The sequence below is a fragment of the Rhinolophus sinicus genome, chromosome 13 (genome assembly GCF_057876585.1).
Source record: "Rhinolophus sinicus isolate RSI-liver-muscle chromosome 13, RSI-T2T, whole genome shotgun sequence".
Taxonomy (NCBI): domain Eukaryota; kingdom Metazoa; phylum Chordata; class Mammalia; order Chiroptera; family Rhinolophidae; genus Rhinolophus; species Rhinolophus sinicus.
The window spans coordinates 3083229-3101635 of NC_142513.1; the positions used below are offsets into that span (position 1 = coordinate 3083229).

Sequence of the window (18407 nt, forward strand, 5' to 3'; positions counted from 1 at the left end):
CACTTATGCAAAAATGAATTAATCCCAGAGATCAGCTGTACACCACAGTGTACATAGTTAACAATACTGCATTGTATACTTAAAATTGTAAGCGGGTAGATCTGATGTCAAATATTCTTATCAAAAAAAAAAAGAAGGAAAGAAAATTCTAAAGATGACAGATAAGTTTAGGATAGTGTATGTGGTGATGCTGTGTTTCCCCGAAAATAAGACCTAGCCAGACAATCAGCTCTAATGCGTCTTTTGGAGCAAAAATTAATATAAGACCCAGTCTTATTTTATTATAAGACCTGGTCTTATTTTGCTATACTATAATACCTGGTATAATATAATATAATACAATACAATATAATACAATATAATACCGGGTCTTATATTAATTTTTGCTCCAAAAGATGCATTAGAGCTGACTGTCCAGCTAGGTCTTATTTTCGGGGAAACACAGTAACTGTACACTTATCTTCAAACTCATCGAGATGTATATGTGAAATATGTACAGCTTTTAAGTCAATCATAACTCAATAAACAAAGAGAAAAGAAGAGTAAAGAGCAAGAGACTATAAAAACGACCAAGCAGATCTGAAAATAATTAAATGGAATCTTTTGGAAATAAAACATAATCTAGCTACATTAACAATTAAATGTAAAATTCAACAGACCAGTAAAAGCAGGAAAGGTGGGGCAATTCAGAGGCCATTGCAATAGTCCAGGGACTTTTTCCAACCAAGATGGTGTAACAGTAACAAGATTTACCCTCTCAAGTAAAAATTTAAAAACTGGACAGTGTATTAAGCAATGAAAGCAGTGATTCCTGAGAGAAGAGAAACAAATGAGGTAAGCCTAGGGATTGCCTCAACTTAATGGCAGAGAAATTTTCCAGGTCCAGTACCATTTGTTGAAAAGACTATACTTGCTCTACTAAATTTCCTTTGAACCTTTGTCAAAAATCAATTGACCATATACATGTGGCCTATTTCTGTATTCTTTTTTCTGTTTCATTGATCTATTTATCCATTTTGATGCAAATACCACACTGTCTTGAATACTTAGTTTTATAGTAAGTCTTCAAGTCATGTGGTGCAATCAAGACAGTGCGGTATTTGCACCAGAACAAAGAGATGAACAAATGGTGCTGGAACAATTAGATATTTGCACGCAAAAATAAAAACTTTGATTTATATGTCACAACGTATACAAAAATTAAGCAAAAATGAATCATAGGCCTGAATGTTAAACCCAAAAGTATAAAACTTTAGAAGAATATTTACAAGAAAAATTTTTGTAGCTGTGAGTTTAGGTAAAGATTTTTTTAGTTACGACACCAAAAACACAATCCAAAGAAATCAATGAAAATTAGACTTCATCAAAATTAAAACCACTTGCTTATTATAAGACACCATTAAGAGAATAAAAAGACAAAGTACAAACTGGAAGAAAATATTTTCAAATCATATATTTGATAAAGGACTTATAACCAGAATATATAAAGAACTCTTCAAACTCAATAATAAAAAAATAAACGACTCCTCCAAGATGGCAGAGTAGACAAATACTATGCCTGTTTCCTCCATGAACACATTAAAGCAAATAAAGATGGTAATAGACACCTTTATGGGACCACTTCCCCGATGCCACTTCTGGTGTTAAAGCACCTCACATGTGTCATTTCATTTAATCTCTACAACAACATGGTTAGGCAGTTATTAGTAAACCATTTTACAGATGTGGAGATAGAAGCTTAGTGAGGTCTAGTAACATGAGGAAAGTCACTCAGCTAAGTGACAGAACCAGGATCCAAATCTGACTCTGAAACCTCTTCTCTTAACTACCATGTCACCGTAGAAGAGACGGGTAAGGGGGCCTGACTGCACTGCGCTGGTAGGATATTTGCTTAGGATTTTGGAAAAACAGCTTTTCATGGCCTGTCATTGGTCCCATTTCTCATACACCACATTTCCATCTTATTATGTGCCTGCAAGTTCAAAACGTCATGAAGAATTTTGGGGGAGGGGGGGAGAAAAATAATTCCCAAGAGAGTAAGCAAGCTAGAAATGGTTAAGTTACTTCATGCCAAGGTCCGTAGTAAAGTAAGAAATCAAATTAAAAAAAATACATATTTCTAAAAGAAATAAAAAGAAGAAATAAAATAAACAACCTATCTTTTTTAATGGGCAAAAGATTTGAACAGATAGTTCAGCAAAGAAGACACAGGAATGACAAACAAACACATAAAAAGATGCTCGGTACCATCAGTTACCAGGTAAATGCAAATTCAAACTATAAGCTACCACTACACACTTATTAGAGTGACTGAAATGAAAAACAATGGCCACACCAAATGTTGGCAAGGATGTGGAGAAACTAGAACTCTCACACACGGCTAGAGGAAATGTAAAATGATACGACCACTTTGGAAAATCGTTTAGCAGCTTCTTAAATTTTCAATTATGCATCTACCATGTGATCCAGCCATTCTACTCTTAGATGTTTACCCAAGAGAATTTAAAGCATGTAACCATACCAACCAAGGCTTATAGATAAATATTTATAGTTTTCATTTGTAATAGACCCAACCTGAAACAAACCAAAAGTCTACCAACAAGTGAATACAAAAAAAAAAAAATTGTGACATATCCATCCTAATTAGCAACAAAAAGGATATAATTTTTCATACACACAACAACATGGATAAACCTCAAAATAGTCTGCTGAGTGAAAAAAGCAGCCAAGCCAAACAAATAACAACAACAACAACACCAGAGCACATATTGTATGATTCCATTTCTATAAAATTCGAGGAAAAGTGAACTAATCTATAGTGACACAAAGCACATCGATGGTTACCTGGGGACAAGAGGGCCGTAGGGTGGCCAGGAGGAAGGAATTACAAAGGGACACATAGAAACTAGGCATTATGGATGCATTCATTATCTTGATTGTGTTGCTGGTTTCACAAGTGTGTACATATGCCAAAATTTATAAAATTGTGGAGTTTAAATATGCATAACATTAAAATTCAATATACCTCAATAGAGCTTTTCAAAACAATAGAAAATTTAGTAAAATTTTAAAGATAGATCTGAACAAAATATCTAGATTATAGCAGAGACAAAGTTATTGAAAATAGAGGTTAAGAGACATGAAAGATAGAGACTGTCTAGGATACATTATTCCAGAAAGAGAGGACAGAGGATGAGGTAGAGGCAACATTTGAAGAATGATGGCTGAGAAATTTCTAGACAGACATCAACCCACAAATTATAGAAGCCCAATGGATTCCTAATGGAATAAATAAAAGTGGCATGTACCTGTATACATCTAAGTACGGAACACCGAAGATTAAAAGTAGATCTTGAACATAGCAAGAGACAGATAAGACAGATAAGTAGACTTAATAGCCAACTTCTCCACCGCAACACAGAAGCCAAAGGATATGGCAATAATTGCTTTATGTACTGAGAGAAAATAACTGTCAACCTAGGATTTTATACTCAGTAGAAATATTTTTCAACAACAAGGATATTTAGGAAATAAATACATTTTCAGACTAATAAAAATGCCATTTTTCTTTTCTAAAGGAAATTCGAAAGGACATGTTTCAGACAGAAGAAAGCAGTCCCAGAAGGAAGGTCTGATATGTGAAAAAGAATGAAGAGGCAAGATATTTGCAATAATGTGGGTAAATATAAGTGAATGGGCTTAAAAAGACAAATAACAGACTTTGAAAAATATTTGCAATATACATAATAGGCAAAGAATATGTACAAATCTAGAATAGAGAGAATCCTACAAATTCTGGATGGGCAAAAACATTAAAAATCTGCTAATAACAAACATTAGTAAGAATATGGGAGCAGAGCAGACTCTCACTCATTGCCGGAGGAAACGTAAAATGACACAGCCCTGTGTGGAGGGACTTGATATTCGCTTGTAAAGTTGGAAATGTGATTATCTTATAACCAGCAATTCTACTTTTAGGTATATTTCTTAAAACACTGCTTGCATTGTGCCTAAGGAGGATGTGTAAGCATGCTCATTGCAAAGTTAGCAACAACAACAAAAATTGGAAACAACTTAAATGACATAAATAGGGGAATAGAAAATAAAGTGTGTTGTATTCATGGGCTGGAACACTCTATAGTAATAAAGATAATGAATTTGACCATATGTAACATGGCTAGATCTTCAAAAACACAATACTGAATTTAAAAATCCAACTGAGAAACAATAAATTTAGAATAATATTTATATACATATTTTAAAGACACAAACCAATATGATATATTATTAGTGGATACATTGATTTGCAAAGTCTGAAAACAATGATTGAAACAATTAGTGCCAAATACATAAAACTACATAATTACCTTTTTGGTTTTATTTATTTTGTTTTACATAATGTATAATGTATAAAGTAGTATTTCATTTGTTCTTTTTTTTAAAAGGTTCAGAAGCAACTATGACAAAATGTTAACGTTTATTAATTCTTGGTCATTACCCAGGAGTCTATTATATATTTTCTGAGCTTTCTTGTTTTGTTTTGTTTTTTTTCAAAAAAAAAAAAGAGAAAGAGAGCAGATGCTCTGATACATGGACTTTACCCTTCTCTGTGAGCTAAGGCCTTGAGGTGAATCTCTGCTACAGTATTTCATTTTCTATAGAACGTTAAGACAACTGAAGTGAGAACGGAAAGTAAATTTAAAAAAAACAGGCTTCTTTTTTGAGGAGAGAACACACATGTTGATAGATGATAGATAGACAGAGATGCGTTCATACACATGCGAGTGGGTAGGTGGATGTATAAATTGAGAGATAAACTGAGACATGCATATATACAATCATACATGTGGGCAGATGGATAGAGAGTGTGGTAGGTAGAAAAATGACACCCAGACCGTAACCCCCAGAACCTGTGTGGATGTTATCTTCCATGGCAAAAATGACTGTGCAGGTGTGACTGAGGGTACAGCGAGACAATGAGATTATTGGGGTGAACACAATCTACCACATGAGCCCCAAGAAACAAAAGAAAGCGCAGAAGATTGGGTGAGATAGATGGGAGTTGCAAAGTACAAGACGTGGTTTGGGGCAGTGCAAATCATCACTCCTCCAAGACGCAACCTGCTCCAGCAAACTCAGCATCACCAGGGAACTTGTTAGAAATGCAGAATTGTAGGTACCACCCCTGAGGCATCACAAGAAAAACTCCAGAAAACTCCAAGTGACTCTGGTGCCGGTTACAGGCTGGGGAGCGCTGGGGCAAGCTGCTGTCTGGCATACGGGTTCTGGAGTAAGACTTGCTGGCTCAAAGCTGGGTCCTTGGCAGGTCACCTGGCCTCTCTGTGTCTCAGTTTCCTCATGAGAAAAAATGGGGAGTCACTGTACAGTGGCCAGCACAGAACAGCCCTCAGTGATGCCTGCTCTGGTCACCTGACAGAAAACTGAAACGTTGGCAGGGGCCTCAGAAGAGGATATGTCATCTCCAGCCGCTGAGGATCTGAGCAACTGTAGGGAAGAACTAGGAATTTGCGTTGCCTCTTGAAGACCATGTAGACTTTGGATCAAATATTGACAGGTAGGGGGTGGGAGTAGGAGGCTACGAGCATTCCAGGAAGCGGAGACTGCTGGGAGCCAAGGTATGAAAGGAAAAGACAGGAGAGCATCAGTGACCTGGGCTCAGAGTGCGATCAGAGAGTGGAAGCAGGCCGGCCAAGACAGCTTATAGTCACAGTGAGAAGGAGAGGAGGGGATTGTGGGAGAACAAGGCCCAAAAGCTTCATGGGGGGCCGAGAGGGGCCAGGGGCTGGATACAGAATTCACTTTAGAACTTGTACCAGCGGGCAGCCTGAAGGGTTTTGAGCAAAGGAACAAGACAGTCAAAGAATGACGTGATGAAAGAGTGGTATTAAAATCCGTGTTCCCCCCATTTGTTGCTGGCAGATTATGTACATACGCATCAGAGTGAAAAGCCTGGAAGGGCACACACCTGAATGTTAACAGTGACTCTCTCTCGGGTGGTGAGAGTACCAGAATGCTTTATTGTTTTGTCTTGGCTCATCTGTATTTTCTAATCTTTCTGCAAAAGACATGCATTGCTTGCATAATTAAAAAAGCAATAAAAGCTGTAAATAATTAACATGCTCTCTCTTCAGGACTTAAACTGGATGGATGTGTTTTCAACTCAGTTATTTCAAATATTTGCTGAATTCCTGGCCTTAGAAAGATGCCATTGAAAACTACATGGCAGCAGGGCCATGCGGGGCAGACGGATGGGGAAGCAAGTTCAGTCCTTCACCCGTGAAACTTCAGACCTTGGTCATAAACAAGAACTCTTTTCTCTGGAGCACAGAGATGCCTTTTGAATCCCACGTGAGGTTTTTCCTGGGGGGTTAGGGAAACCATGGTCTACAGTTCCTGATACTAAGGGCACATGTGGAAATGACAGAGGTGGCTACACACCCTACCTTCTGGAGTTGATGCTCAGTTTCTTCTGCTTGCTGCTCCCACGGGACCCCTTCCCTCTCCTCCGAGGCAGTCCTTTCTTCCATTCTGGCTCAGACCCCCGGTCCTGGGACACCATCCCTGGGGCTGTTGGGTAGGAGAGCTGAAAATACCAGGCATGTTGGTATCATATTGCTCAAAGCCCTTACAGTGGGAACAACAAAGAAGGGTTCTCTCTGCAGATAGGATGCCTATCTGGGGAAATCGAGGCATGGAAATGCTGTATCACCAAGTAGTCTAAGCATTCCTGGGAGGAACCTTCTGGAACCCTACCTAGGCTCGATCCACAGGGGAAAGCCCACACTTGTGGTGTTAACCGAAGGCCTAGGAAACAAGATAGCTGCCCCAACTCTCCTTCTGGGAACCCCCACTCCCAGCACCTAAGTGGATTTTGGAAGAAGAACTAATCTGGGCCTTGAAGCCCCACCTCTCTCAGGCCCAACACCTTATTATGAATCCGCCACTCTCAGGATGAAGGAAGTGCTGCCACTCCCTCAGGCTCTGCCCACCCCGGGGGAGAGCAACCCCCGAGGCCCTGTCAGTGTTCTCTACAGTAACCTCGCATTGAAGCTCCAGGATCCCTGTCAGTTGCCCTGACCTGAGACATGCCAGAGCAGCACAACACTCCCCAATTATAAAATCCAGATGCGTGGAACTGCTCTCAAGATAGAACTAGAAACGTATCATTTAATCACCAAGTGAGAACTCGTGAGGCAACCCAACTCCGTTCCCTTTTTGGTCACTGCTCCCAGGAAACTCAGAGGTAAGTTGAATCTGATCATCGTAATTATTTCTCCAGAGTCCCTGGTGCACTAACTCTCCTTTTAAGAGATGGGTTTTTGCCTGGAGTCTGTCTCTCAATGAGTGTCTGGTTAATAACCTTAGATGGCTGAGAGTGCTCTCCTGGGCAGTGCTTCATTTCACTTTTTCCCTCTGCTACCAGGAAGTTCAGAGTTAAATTTTATGTTTACTTAAGAAAGCTACTTCAGCCAGAGTCTTGGGTAAAATAATTTTTCCTTTTAAATTTATCTTGTCATCATTTTCTTTCATTTTGCATTATTGGCCTTGATTCTCTCTGCCCTATTTGTGGTAGCCCCAACTTCCCTCTGGAAACGGCTGAGAAGGTGTCCTAATGGACAGCAGATGTTACAGGGATGGTTTCACGCTTTCTCTCCATCAAGACAAGGCCTGCCTGCTAAGCTTGCTTCCTCAACCCTGTGGCCCTGGGCCAAAGCTGGGCGTTACCTTAGACGTCTGTGCCTGCCCTCCTTCAGTCAGGTTTGTGCTGGTCCATCCTCCAGACACCGCCTTGCTGACCGGTCCAATGTCCGGACCCTCGTCTGGGGGGCTGTCACCAGGGAAGTGCAGTGCCAAGTACACAGAAGTAGCTTTCTCCTTCTGCTCCGTGGGCAGAGGGAGGCTGCGGTTCAAGCAACACCATGTGAGCCGGGGCTCGGCCTTCAGCGAGGGGAAGGGGCCCTGGGCCCTGCAGCTCCCAGGAGTCTCTGAGTGGGTGCACAAGGCCAGCTCAGGCCAGCCCGGGGGAGTAAGGGCTGAGAGGAAGGAGCTGGGCCGGAGGGAGCAGCAGGGGCTGAGCACTGGCAGAGGGGGCCCCGAGTGAGGGTCGAGTGGGGCCTTCTCAGGAGGCTCTCCCACCTCTCTGCTGGGTGCCCAGGGACTTGGGACGCCAGCAGAGGGCCAGGCCTTTGCCCCAGCGCCGCCCATGCCAAGGTTGCCACTGTCATGGGTCTCACTCCTCTGGGAGTCACAGGACAGGGTATGTAGGAAAGAGGCCATCTCCCTGGGAGCCCCAGTGGTCAAGCTCAGAGACACCCCCACTGCTGGGGTGCTGGTGTCCAAGTGTCCTTTCTCTTCTCCTTGCACCCCCTTTCTCCTGCCCCACAGCTTGGACCAGCTGGGGTACTCCCCGAAGCTGTTTGCTTCACCTGGGGCCAGGTCTGAGGCTGGGCCCGGAGGCAGGACCGTCCCCATCCCTGATCCAACAAAGGAGGCCGGTTCCTTGGGCCGCCCACTCCTGCAGAGAGTGCCCTGGCCTTGTCCCAGACCCTGGGTCTCTCCCTGAGGGAACTTGAGGAGGTACTTAGGGGGAAAGGCAGTGTCGGCCAGGGCAGGGAGGACTCCGGGAGCCCGAGGCGGGGTGGCCGGCTGGGAGTGACCCCGGGGGACTACAGCTGTAGGACTCAGTGTGACCTCCTTGTCTCTCGGCCCCACTGGCCTCAGGGCTGAGGAAGAAGCAGTGGAAGAGGCGCCAGAGGCCTCCATGGGCCTGGGCTGGGCCCTCGCCATGCCGTCGGCACTCCAGTGCAGCCCCCCTGGCTGGTCCCCAGGGTCACTGTCCTGGTTCCAAGATGGCAGGGAGGCGGCCTGCTCGGGGCCCCCTGGGGTCTCACCTCCTGCTCCCAGAGGCCCCGGCTGCTCCTGGCAGCTCAGCTCCTCCACCCTCAGCTTCTTCCTCTCTGAGGGGAGTTTGCCCGCAGTGGGCTGTTGCTCTCCAGAGCTCCCGCTGGGCTGTCTCAGGATGACGGTTTGGGCCCGCTGACAGGCGTCCTTCATGCCCTCACCACCGCAGGTGCCTTCTCCTTCCAGCTTGGGGTCTGGCAAAACTGGCCTGGGAGCCTCTAGGTCCCCTCCTTTGAGGGGCCCAGGTACTGGGGATAGCTGACACCCCAATTCCAGCCTCTCATTTGGAGGAAGCAAAGGGCTCTTGCTGCCCAAAGAGGGGGGTTCTCTGCAGTTTGTGGTGGGGGATGACACAGCCCTGTTCACCCCGGGCTGGTCACTGCCTCCTGCTCTGGCCACCATCTCCCTCTGCTTGGGGGGCTCAGTCACCAAGAAGGTCTCTGTGGCTGGCGGACTTCCCCAAGGCCCGGGCTTGGTGCCCACAGAAGTGTCCCCACAGACAAGGGTCCTCCCATCCTGGGATGGGGCTTTGCGCTGGCCCCCATCTGCCTCTTCCTGGAGAGGAAGGTCCAGCTCTGTCCCACTGCCCACTCTCCCCTCCCTCACCTTCCTGCCTCCATGGTGGCTGGTTTTCAGCTTCTGGTAGAGTCTCTTGAACGTCTCATTCCCGTACACTTGCCACTTCTCCTGGGAAAACATCTTCAACTTCCTCTGGCTGCGTTTCCTACCGGCCACTCTGCCCTTGCCTGCTGCCCCCTCCCCTACAACAGCTCTCTTTCCATCTAGGTCCTCTGCAGGGGCCACGGCGTCTCCAGTGGGGGGACACAGCAGGTCCTCCACTGCAGCCTGTCTGACCAGGGCCCGGGGGTGACAGCTGGGGACATCCACCAGTTGGGCAGGGACGGGCCTGGGGCTCAGAGGCTTCTGCCTCCTGGGGCAGGTGTCCTGGGGGTCTGGGGGCTCCTGCCACATCCTGGTGCCCTCAACAAAGGGCAGTGAGTTGCTCCTGGTGACAGGGATGCACTCCACGGTGGTGGAGAGCTGAGTGGGGATGGAGTGAAAGAAGAGGGGCCGGGCCTTGTCCGGGGCGGTGCAGGTGGAGCGAGTGGCGCAGAGGGCCCCAGGCCTCCTCCGGCCGGGCTCCAGCGCCCGGATCTCGAAGTGGAAGGAGTCCTTGTAGGTGTAGGGCACGGGCAGGTCGATGCTGCCCTGCTTGGACAGCACGGTCTTACGGGGCCGCACGTGGTCCAGCTGCGGGTCGTCCACCACGGCCTGGTTGTGTGAGATGAGCCTGGCGATGCGCTCCTCCAGGTGCCGCTTCTCCAGCTCCAGGCTGGCCCCCCGCCCCGCCGGCTCGGCCCCGGCCCCCCCAGGCGCCGGGACCCCCTCCCCCTCGGACTCGGCACTGTGCTCCGACAGGCTGTGCAGGGGGCTGCAGGGGGCCAGTGGCTGTTCCACGCTGTCTGAGCGGGACAGGTAGCCCGAGTCGGTGCTCTCACACTTTCTCAGCCGGCTCTCCAAGGCCTTGGTGTCCCCGGGCTTCTCCGAGGACATCGCCTGCTGCTGCTGCAGGGAGCACGACCTGCTGGCCGTTGGAGACTTCTGCTCTGGCAACTTACGCCTGGGGTGTGGGCCGGCTGGGGGGAGCCCAGGAGAAGCCGTCCGGGTGGAGTCCAAAGGGGCCTCTCTGCCAGCAAATGCGGACCCTTGGCAGGGAACGGCTTCCAGCGTCAGATCCAGGTTCTTGGCTGTCGGGCACACGTGCGTGGGGGGCCCTGGGCAGTGCCCAACACCCTGCATGCCCGGAGAAAGGGATTTCTCTGATCTGGCCCCATCACGCCCACCCTGGCTCCAGCTGTCCCCCTTGCCAGCTGCTCTGGAGGTCTCTCCAAGCTTGTCCCCCTCCTCTAGGAGGCTGCCCCCGGCGCCATCAGACTCTGAGGACAGCCGAGAGTTGTTGAGGTGCGTCTGGGTACGTCTGTGCTTATACAGGTTGCTCTGGGTCTTAAAAGCGATGCCACAGCTGGCACATGGGAAGGGCCTCTCCCCCGTGTGGGACCGGATGTGCTTCTCCAGAACACTGGGCTTCAGGCAGTCCCGGCCACAGTGTGGGCACAGGTGCTTGCCAGCACTGCGCACCTTGCCCGGACTGCCCAGTGTGGGCCCCAGGCTCGGCGACAGGATAGGCAGAGCACCCACGATATTCACTGTGAGTGTCGGGGCCGCCGGCTTCCCGACCTGGGGAGGGCCAGGTCCTTCAGGCTGCAACAGGGGGCTGAGAATGAAGGGCACGCTGCCCCCTTCCAGGCTGCCCGTCACTAGGGGGGCACGTGGCTGGAGGCCCCCAGGAGGCACCGTGTGGTACAGTGGGATGGGCAGGGCCTTCAGGAACACAGCCGGGGCCAGGCCCTGCTCCGGTGGCAGAATGACAGGGCCCAGGGTCAGGCGAGGCAAGGCCTGCCCACTAGGGGTTCCTGGGGGTCCAGGAGCAGGAGCTGGCTGGTCCCCGGCAGGTGAGGCAAGGCAGTTGAGATCTGGCACTTCCATCGCACATCATCTGGATGACCCAGGATGCCGGGTCACCTGCAGACAAAACCAAACTTTACCACGGGCACTTCTCATCGTACAGCACACTCTCCCTTGCCTCCCACCAGGCAGCTCATCACCCTGCAGAAGCCTGACAAGAATCCCCCAAGAAAAGTACTCTTATCCCCATGTGAGGAAAGGGCAACTGAGGCCCACAGCCGAAGTGACTTGTCATGCAGCTGAAACATGGCAACACAGAATTTGGATCCAGGTCTGTGTGAGTCCTGTCTCTTATTTAACATGTTCAAAGGGAGCTCTTGATTCTTGCCCTCTACAGGGGTCCATGACAGGCTTGTGACTGTCACCCCCTGACACCCAGCACGGTGCCCTGTGCAGAGGAGACACTCAGAAAATGTGCTGACTTCATGAAAAAGCAAAGTTGTGTAGCTCAGAAGGTCCTCACAGTGATCCCATGCTTTGGGGCAAGTCCCTTTCCTTATCTGGAACTCAGTCGCCAGATCTGTAAAATGGGCAGAGCAGCTCCCTATGGCTCTTGCCACACTGCAGTTCTGTCTCTGCTATTGAATGAGGCAACAAGGAAGAAACCTCACCGGAGGGGAAGCTTACAGAATCTAGCCAATGAAAACACACGACCCCCAACGAAATTTGAATTTCAGATAAACAATGCACAGTTCTTTGATATACATCCCAAATCTTGCATGTGTCATGCTTATACTAAAACATTACGCATTTTTCACCTGAAATCCCAATGGGACTGAGAATCCTATATTTTACCTGGCCACCTCACCAGGAAAAGCACTTCCTAAACCTCAGGATCAGGCTTGGGCCTCTGCTCAAAGGTGGGGCTTTCAAAGCCCATCACATCCAGCTGGGACACAATTGGTTCCCTGTCAGCCAGCAGGATCAACTGGGCAAATGCTAAGCAAGGGAGTGAGAGAGACCCAGACCTGCTCTTCAAACAAGGAAAGGAAAGCTAGAAGCAATGGGAAAATGCCAGACAGGCCCATGCTGACAGGATTGGGGTCTCCAGCTCCTTTTTCCTCAGGCACCCCTCCTCCAGGGCCTCCCTAAGCACTTCACCCATCCCCCAGCTTGGCTCCTCAAGAAAGCAAATCCAAACTCCAGCCTTCAGCAGCAAGGTTGTCGCAGGAGGGTAAGATGGAGGTAGTGGCATGCTGGCGCCAGCTCACACGGGCTCACGAGAGCTGATTGTTAAATTCTCAGGAATTTTGCAAGTTGGTTGTTAACCATGGCTGTCATAAAGAAAAATTAAATTATATCATCTTAAAATGCAATAGATTACATTAAAAGCAACGGTACTACAACTAGGTATCACATGCAAAAGAATGAACTTAAACTCTAATTTCACACCATACACAAAAATTAACTCAAAATGGATCAAAGACCTAAATGTAAGAGCTAAAACTACAAAACTCTTAGAAGAAATTATAGGAGTAAATATTCATGACTTTGGATTTTGCAGTGACTTGTTAGAGATGACACCAACAGAATAAGCAATTCAAAAACAAGATAAATTGGACTTCCTCAAAATTAAAAACTTTTGTGCATCAAAGGACACATCAGAATGGGTGAAAAATATTTGCAAATTGTACATCTGATATATCCAGAATTCATGAAGAACGCTTACAACTCAATAACAAAAAAAAGACAAGCAACTCAGTTTAAAAATGAGCGGAGGACTTGAAGAGACATTTCTCCAAGGAAGATATACAAATGGCCAAAAGCACAGGTAAAGATGCTCGATATCATTAGTCACTAGAAAAATGTAAATCCAAAACTCTATCAAATATGAGTTTACACTAATGAGCAAGGCTGTGGTAGTAATAATAACAAACTGGAAATAAGTGTTGGCGAGAATGTGGAGAAAGTGGGACAGTCACACACGGCTGGTGGGGATGGAAAATGGTGTAGCCACTGTGGAAAACAGTGTGGCAGTTCCTCCAAAAGTTAAACACAGAACTACCACATGACCCAGCAATTCCACTTCTAGAATTGAAAATACCCAAAAGAATTGAAAATAGGTATTCAAATAAAAATGTGTATATGAATGTTGATAGCAGCACAATTCCCAATCGCCAAAAGATGGAAACAACCCAAATGCCCGTCAACCGATGAATGGACAAACAAAATGTGGTCTATCAATATATTTTTCAGCCATAAAAAGGAATAAACCTTAAAAACATGCTACAACATGGATGAACCGTGAAAACATTATGCTAGGTGAAAGAAGCCAGACTCAAAGGGCCACATTTGTATTATCCCATTTATATGAAAAATCCAGAATAGGCAAATTTATAGACACAGAAAACAGATTATAGTGGTTACAAGGGGTAGAGAGATAGAACGAGGAACAGCTGCTTCATTGGGTACAAGGCTTCCTTTTGGTGTGCTGAACATGTTCTGGAACTAGATAGAGGTAGTGGTGGCACATTATGAATGTACTAAATACCATTTAATTGTACACATTAAGTAGTTAAAATGGTAAATTTAATGTGTGAATTTTACCTCAGGAAAAAAGTACTAAATACTAAAACTCATCACTTACCAACTATTTTATTACATCTTACCATTCTCAGTGTTCTTGAGGTTAGCTACATTGGTGGCGTTGGTGTAATGTAAATACCAGCTCACTCCACATCCCACCTCTTCCCAATTTTGGGTTCAGTAATGTCATGTTCACAGTTTGGAACTGGCCATGGTGGGAGTATTTACACCATGGAAATGGGCAAATGCTACAAGTCAGTCCTTTTTTTAATCCTGAGACCATCTCTCCTATTCTCTATTACTCACAAATCTGTTTAACGTTATGAATCTCACAGAACAATGCCACCTTCCTCAAAACATTTGAGACCTTATCAGTATTTAAGGAACAATTTAAAGGCAGGTATCTCTAGAGATCAGCAGGGAGCTGCTCGAATGACTCAGGGCTAATGTAAGTAGCAGACAATGGCTGACCTCCAGACACTGCATCCTCTGCGAGCTAAGGAATTTCAAGGTGCTCCCCAAGGGAACCGTCAGACCTGAGTTTCTGCCCTGCTCACCTGGCTTGCTGGTCTCTGCCTGAGACCCAGTTCCCTGGGTTCTCAGGACAGGTCACTTGGGCAGAACTACTGGACGATCAGATGAAATCGTGTGTGTAAAAACACTGAGGGCGGTGCCAGGCAAGGAGTAACTTGAGTTCGACTTACTTGAGTTTTCAACCATTCACCATAATATTTTGAATTATTAGCTAGTGATTCCTCCCCCTCCCGCTCCTTCCTCCTACCCGTCTCTTCCCCCATCAGTTAGCACAGCAGGATCCCTTCTTTGCCTCTGGGAAGGGGTGCTGCTCAGGTTGGGTTCCCAAGAAAAGGACGCTATTGCAAGGATTTTGTTTGGGAAGCAATCCCAAGAAACACTCACAGGGGAGTGGGAAAGCCGGGTGACAGAAGCTATGCAGCCATCCCTCACTGGGGCAGCTGGAGCATCACAGGGCTGGGAACACACCTCAGTTACCCAAACCTGGGGCAAGGGAGCTGTCAAGCATCGAGGGCCACTCCTGGGAACAATGACATGCTGGCAGGTCCAGCTGGCTGAGTGGACGCACTGAGCTGGCCCTGGTGGCCCCAGAAAGCCACCAGGCATAACAATGTTGCCCATGGCTGGCTCCAAAATGACAAGTGCAGCGGGAGATAGACGGGCAGGGCTTCTGTGGAAGCTGCTGTGGCAGAAACAGAATGAAGACTTCTGAATTCTAAAGCCTAAACCCTAAAAACATCTGAAGAGGATGAGCCAGTTTTCCCAGCCCTTGGGTTATGATGGCCCTGGGTTGGGAGGAGGTAGCAGGAAGGCAGAGGGAAGGGAGGAGACCTCCAACTTTGGCTTCACGGGGTCAGTTGGAGGGGTGACCTGGACCCAGTCCCCCAGGGCCATCTGGGCCGCCCCAGGCCACAGAGCAGCAGCCCACGGCTCATGTCCAGCCAGGAGGGGATGGAGAAAGCCCACAGGTTTCCCACACCCAGAGCCATGCAGCCCCAGAATAAATTTCAGAGCACCCAAGAGAGGCCCGGCAGTGACCAGGAAAATGGGTCATAAAATGGGTCAAACGGCATGTCCTCGAGGGGTATCTCGGGGAAGCGGGGGCTGCTCGAGGAGCTGAGGACCAAGCCCCACACATCCCCCCCAAATAAGCCCAACCTCCGGGGGGGAGGAGAAAAGAAGCCCAGAACTGACTGCCTCAGGGTGGGAGGAGAGGGGCTTCAAAATAGAAATTCCGGAAAACAGAGCGCACTTCTCACACACCTGCCGTGGGTATCGTTTTGCTCTCTCTGCAGCATGTTCTGTGATCACAGCAAAATTGACGCCTTTTAGGAGCAGCGGATCCCTGCCTGCAGGATAAGGAGCCAGCTAGCACCTTCCCGGGAAATGGCACGTTTCTCCAGAAACCTCAAAGCGCCGCTGCTAATTTTCCTCACCCTGAATCAAGGAGGTCGCAGATCACACCATCCACGTTAGACTCATGGGGAAACCAAGACACAGGTTTGGGAAGGTGGATCTCAGGAAAGGTTCTGGGAAGGCCACCTGGTCAGCTAGACTCATTGTCAAGGGCTCACCCTTGCCATCATGAGGGCCCACAACGCCGCACTCTGCCACGTATGCAGCCCCCCACCTCCAGCGACCCCCAAGCCAGTAATATTCTTGGGTATGAGTGTGCAGCATTACGGAGAGTGGACAGAGAGCTGGGAGAAACGAGGGACAGCAGTGACTATTTCCAAAGCCCCCATCCTCCTAAATAACCCACAAAGGGGCAAAGAAAGAAATAGGCTTTATAAATTCACAGTTGGGGCCCCTCGGAGGAATGTACACAATGTATTAACCACAACTTTTCACAAAGAACTAAACAACAGCTGAGACTGTTGTTTTAGTTACAAGTTTCCAAAGCTTCAATCAGTCCTGCACCCCTGTCACCTGCTATACCATGTGTGGGGACCACTCAGGCCGTTACTTCCTCCCATGCCTGGGTAATGGGGGTCTGTTTTGCTGAAATACCCTGACTCTAAAAGGGAAGTGTTTGCACAACAATGTGAATGTACATAGCACCACTGAACTGCACACTTCAACATGGTTAAAATGACAAGTTTTATGTTATGTCTATTTTACAACTTTTAAAAAGTAAAAAAAAAAAGAGGAGGGAGAGAGGAGGGAACCATATCTTTACTTGATGAGCCGAAGACTTAGAATCATATAAAAACCCGCACACGGATGTTTACAGCAGCTTTAGTCATAATCACCAAAACATGGAAGCTACCAAGACGTCCTTCAGTGGGTGATGGATAAATAAACTGTGGTCCATCCAGACCGTGGAATATTATTCAGCACTAAAAAGAAATGAGCTGTCAAGCCAGGAAAAGGCATGGAGGAAACTTAAATGCATGTTACTAAGTGAAAGACGCCACTCTGGAAAGGCTGCAGACTGTGTGATTCCAACTACACAACATTCTGGAAAAGGCAAAACTATGGGGCCAGTAAAAAGACCAGTGGTTGCCAGGAGGTGGGAGCAGGAGGGCTGGACAGTTAGAGCACAGGGTTTTAGGGCAGTGACACTACTCTGTGTGACACTGTCATGACGCGTACGTGTATTTTTACATTTGTCCAAACCCACAGAATGGACACCACCAAGAGTGAACCCCAATGTGCACTCGGTTAATACCAATGCATGATACTGACTCCCCAGTTACACAAAAGCACCACATTAATGCAAGACGCTGCTGACAGAGGAAGCTACAGGAGGGAGTGGGTTAGGGTGGTGTTTGGTGTCTGTGCTTTTCCCTCATTTTCCATAAACCTAAAACTGCTCTAAAAAATTAAGTCTACCAACTTAAAACACTTTTTAAATCAAAACAATTTTTAAAAAGGCATATGAAAAGATGTTTATCCTCGCCAACCAAGAAATGCAAAGCATATTTACCAGGATGCCATATTTTTACCTATCAGAGTAAAACAGCAAAACAATAACAACAAAAAAAGCAATAAATAAGTACTTGAAATAACTGGAGAAAAAAAAGAGGGGAGGACTATATCATTGCCACGATTATCATTGTTTTCTAAGAACTATTAAATAAATATATAACTATTCATCTTTTTAAGTGCGTATCTGTGGGCCCCTCAGATGATCTTGCTCATCCAAGTGGTATGGTCCCATATTTGGGGGTCTATACCTCTAATTTAAGATCTCAACCTGGGACACCTTCAGGCTAGACCCTGGAGATGGGTCCGATCTCCTTCCTTCCTCCCTGAGCCCCCGAGGTTGTAGCCACGGGCTCCCCTGTCCTCTGGTGTCCACGCCAGCAGGTCAGCATAGGGAAGGAAGAGAGCCAGCCAGCGCTGGTCCCAGGTGGCTCTGTCTCTCTATGAAGGCCACACTTTTGCTGGGTGGCGTCTCCAGGTCCCAATTACAGCTCCAGCCCCTGGCCTCTGGGGTAACACTGCCAGCCCTCGCCCCCTCCTTAAACTTCCCTCAAGAGCCCACTCACACTTGCATCTGGGCCTTCCAGGACCCAATGTGAAATTACAACTTAAATTATGTGCATGGTTGAGTTTTCCCAGCAAGCGAGAGCATCTCTGACTTTTGTCAGATTCTAGAGCAGTCTAGAAGGTGAGTGGGAGTGGGACTGTCCGGTCAGGTAGAGTAGCACCTCTCTGAAAGCAGGAACCCTTCCCCACGCTGCTACAGAACCTCACTCCAGGGGCCAAACATATGGCGGTTCTCGCTACAACTTTACCCAAATTCATTCCGCTTGATGACAAAATATATTTTGATTAAACAAATTGAGGTAACTGAGCCAAGAGGGAGCTCACGGACAAAACCATGGTGTGCAGAAGGCTCATGCAGAAACGCGTCCCTTCAAATTACCTGGTTTCATTATACAAATCCTGTG

General features: G+C 47.2%; 1 protein-coding gene across 3 annotated transcripts in view; it reads right to left on the minus strand.

The window, feature by feature from the left end:
- ZNF831 (zinc finger protein 831) overlaps positions 1-18407 on the minus strand; it is a 99746-nt gene that overhangs the window by 51075 nt on the left and 30264 nt on the right. For all 3 annotated transcript variants that reach the window (XM_019757164.3, XM_074317338.2, XM_074317339.2), the window contains exons 2-3: positions 7747-11505; positions 6465-6604 (exon numbers count right to left, since the gene is read on the minus strand). In XM_019757164.3, the coding sequence (XP_019612723.3) occupies positions 6465-6604; positions 7747-11469 (3863 nt within the window). In that variant the 5' untranslated portion in view covers positions 11470-11505. The remainder of the gene's footprint in view (positions 1-6464; positions 6605-7746; positions 11506-18407) is intronic.